The sequence below is a fragment of the Coturnix japonica genome, unplaced genomic scaffold (genome assembly GCF_001577835.2).
Source record: "Coturnix japonica isolate 7356 unplaced genomic scaffold, Coturnix japonica 2.1 chrUnrandom660, whole genome shotgun sequence".
Lineage (NCBI taxonomy): Eukaryota > Metazoa > Chordata > Aves > Galliformes > Phasianidae > Coturnix > Coturnix japonica.
Genome location: NW_015440026.1, coordinates 8,697 through 12,028, shown reverse-complemented (window position 1 = coordinate 12,028; position 3,332 = coordinate 8,697). Strand labels below are relative to the sequence as shown.

At 60.7% G+C, this 3,332-nt stretch overlaps 1 protein-coding gene across 1 annotated transcript in view; it reads left to right on the top strand.

The window, feature by feature from the left end:
* The window catches only part of LOC107307541 (spectrin beta chain, non-erythrocytic 2-like), a gene marked incomplete at its 5' end in the record, with an annotated part of 24,800 nt that extends 22,071 nt beyond the window's left edge, over positions 1-2,729 (top strand). The window contains one exon of the mRNA XM_032441874.1: positions 2,164-2,729. Coding sequence (XP_032297765.1) covers positions 2,164-2,673 — 510 coding nt within the window. The remainder of the gene's footprint in view (positions 1-2,163) is intronic.
* Positions 2,730-3,332: the final 603 nt, after the last annotated feature.

The window sequence follows — 3,332 nt, the reverse complement described above, 5'->3', positions numbered from 1 at the left end:
ATTAGGGGGGTTGAGATTGTGAGTTGGGGCGTTCCTGGGGAGGTATGGGGGGGTGGGATTCCTGAGTGGACCCTGTCCAACACCCCCCCCCGTTTGTCCCCCCAGCTGTGGGTCGGAGCGCCTCCCCATGCCGCCTCACCGACCACGGCAAGGACCTGCCTCGGGCCAGCCTTCCTCATTTAAGAGACAGGTGGGTCCGGGGTCGGGGGCTTGAAGGTGGGGGTCCAACCCCACGACCACCTATGGGGGTCCTTCCCATATTCACTCTACCCCCCATCTATGGGGGTCTCCATATCCACCTACCCTCCTATGGGTTCTCCATATCCACCTACCCCATCTATGGGCGCTGGTCTTATTACCCCCCAATCCCCCAGTGGCGTCTCCATACCCCCTACCACCCCCCAGAGCCCCAACCCCCCTATGGGTCTCCATATCCATCTACCCCCTGGGGGTCTCCTATCCATATAACCCTTATTGGAGGTCTCCATACTCCCCCCCTCCCCCCCATCCCCTGTGAGATCCCCATTACCCCCTCCCACCCCCAGCCCCCCAGAAGGCGTCTCTCATAACTCACCAAACCACCCTATGGGGGTCTCCATATCCACCTACCCCCTCTATGTGGGGTTCTCCATATCCATCTACCCCTCTTATGGGTCTCCATTATCCCTCCCCACCATAGCCAATCTCCTCAGCTCCCCTATGAGATCTTCTAACCCCAACTCCCTATGGGGTCTCTATACCCCGCACCCAGTGGGATCCCACTAACTCCCTCATTCCTCCCTATGGGGGTCTTCACACTTCCACAACCCCCCCACCCCCTCCGGGGGTCCCCACTCCCCCCTCACTTTTACCCCACCCTCCCCATTGTTCTTCCTGCCCCCACCCCTCAATTGTGGGTCCCACCCGCCGAGTCCGTCACTATACGGGGGTCTCACACCCCCACACCCCCCCAACTGGGGTCCCCATACCCCCTCCCAAATTGCGCCCTATGGGGTCTTCCTTTACCCCCCCCAACCCCAACCCCACATCCTCCCTATAATTCGATAAGGGGTACTCCACACCCCCCAACCCCCCTCAACCCCATCAGTGTGGGTCCCAACCCCCTCACTTTATTTCCCCCCCCCCATATCAGACAACTGGCAGAAGGAGCTGCAGGGCCGGCCCTTCCACCTACCCTATGGGGGTCTCGCACTCCCCCTCACGCCCCACCCCCCTCAATGGAGGTCCCACCCCTCGCACCCTCCCTTATGGGGGTCCCCACTCCCCCCTCACTTTACCCCCACCCCCCACTATTACTCCCCCCCACCCCTCAAATGTGGTCCCACCCCCCCCCCTAGCCCCTCCCTATGGGGGTCTCCCCACCCCCCTACCCCTGCCAGTGGGGGCGTCCCATACCCCCCTCCCCAATCCCCCCTATGGGGGTCTTCATACTCCAGGCCCCCACCCCTCCACCCTCCCTATGGGGGTCCCTACTCGCCCCCTCACTTGACCCACCCCCCATATTTCCCCCCAACCCCCTCAATGTGAGGGTCCCACCCCCTCACTTATGGGAGGTCCTACTGCCCCCTTTTATCCCCCCCCCTCATCCAGATGCTGCAGAAGGAGCTGCAAGGACCACGAGCCCTCCAAAACCTCACTAATGGCGGGGTCCCCACTATACTCCCCCTCATTTAAAACCCCCCCCCATATTCTGCCCCCCACCCCCTCAAATGCTGGGTCCACCCTCCACCTTCCCTATGGGGGTCTCCACTCCACCCTCACCCCCCACCCCCTCAATGTGGGTCCCAACCCCCTCACTGGGGTCCCCACTCCCCCCTCACCCCCTTTTTCTCCCCCCCCCCCCATATCAGACGCTGCAGAAGGAGCTGCAGGGCCACGAGCCCCTCCACCCTCCCTATGGGGGTCTCCACTCCCCCCTCACCCCCCACCCCCTCAATGGGGGTCCCTACTCCCCCCTCACTTTACTCACCCCCCATATTCTCCCCTCCAACCCCTCACTGGGGGTCCCCACTCCCCCCTAACCCCCTAATCCCCCCCCCATGGGGACAGAGGGGTCCTATGGGGGGAATAGGGGTCCTATGGAGTCAGAGGGGTCCTATGGGGGGGATGGGGGGTTATATGGGGGTCCTAACCCCCCTATTCTTCATTCTCCCCCCATACCAGACGCTGCAGAAGGAGCTGCAGGGCCACGAGCCGCGCATTGCGGAGCTGCTGGGGCGCGGTGGTGCTGCAGGTGCTGCAGGTGCTGCAGGTGCTGCAGGTGCTGCAGGTGAGGAGCTGCTGCAGGAGCTGCGCGACGCGTGGCAGGAGCTGCGGCTGCAGACTGAGCTGCGGCACCAGCGGCTGGAGAGAGCCCGGGCTGCACAGCTCTTCTATTGCGACGCCGCCGAGGCCGAAGCCTGGATGGGGGAACAGGAGCTGCACATGATGGCGCAGGAGAAGGCCAAGGTGCTGCCAGGGTGCACGCTGCATCCCTGCATTGCATCCCTGCATTGCATGCATACAGTACATCCCTGCATTGCATCCCTGCATTGCATCCCTGCATTGCATGCATACAGTGCATCCCTGCATTGCATCCCTGCACTGCATCCCTGCATTGCATGCATGCAGTGCATCCCTGCATTGCTTCCTTGTATTGCATCCTTGTGCTGCAACACTGCATTGCATTCCTGAGTTGCATCCATGTTGCATCCCTGCGTTGCTTCCTTGTATTGCTTCCTTGTATTGCATCCTTGTATTGCATCCTTGTGTTGCATCATTGCATCACATCCCTGTTGCATGCATGCGCTGCATCCCTGCATTGCACCCCTGCATTGCATCTTTGTATTGCATCCTTGTGTTGCATCCCTGTGTTGCATCCTTGCATCACATCCCTGTGTTGCATGCATGCGTTGCATCCCTGTGTCGCATCCCTGTGTCGCATCCTTGTGTTGCACCCGTGTTGCATCCCAGTGCTGCATCCCTGCATTGCATCCTTGTGCTGCATCCCTGTGTTGCATCCTTGTGTTGCATCCTTGCATCGCATCCCTGTGTCACATCCCTGCATTGCATCCCTGCGTGCATCCCTGTGTGCATCCCTGTGTGCATCCCTGTGTGCATCCCTGCGTGCATCCCTGTGTGCATCCCTGTGTGCATCCCTGTGTGCATCCCTGTGTTGCATCCCTGTGTTGCATCCTTGTGTTGCATCCTTGTATTGCATCCTTGTGTTGCATCCCTGTGTTGCATCCTTGCATCACATCCCTGTGTTGCATGCATGCGTTGCACCCCTGTGTCGCATCCCTGCGTTGCATCCTTGTGTTGCACCCATGTTGCATCCCTGTGCTGCATCCCTG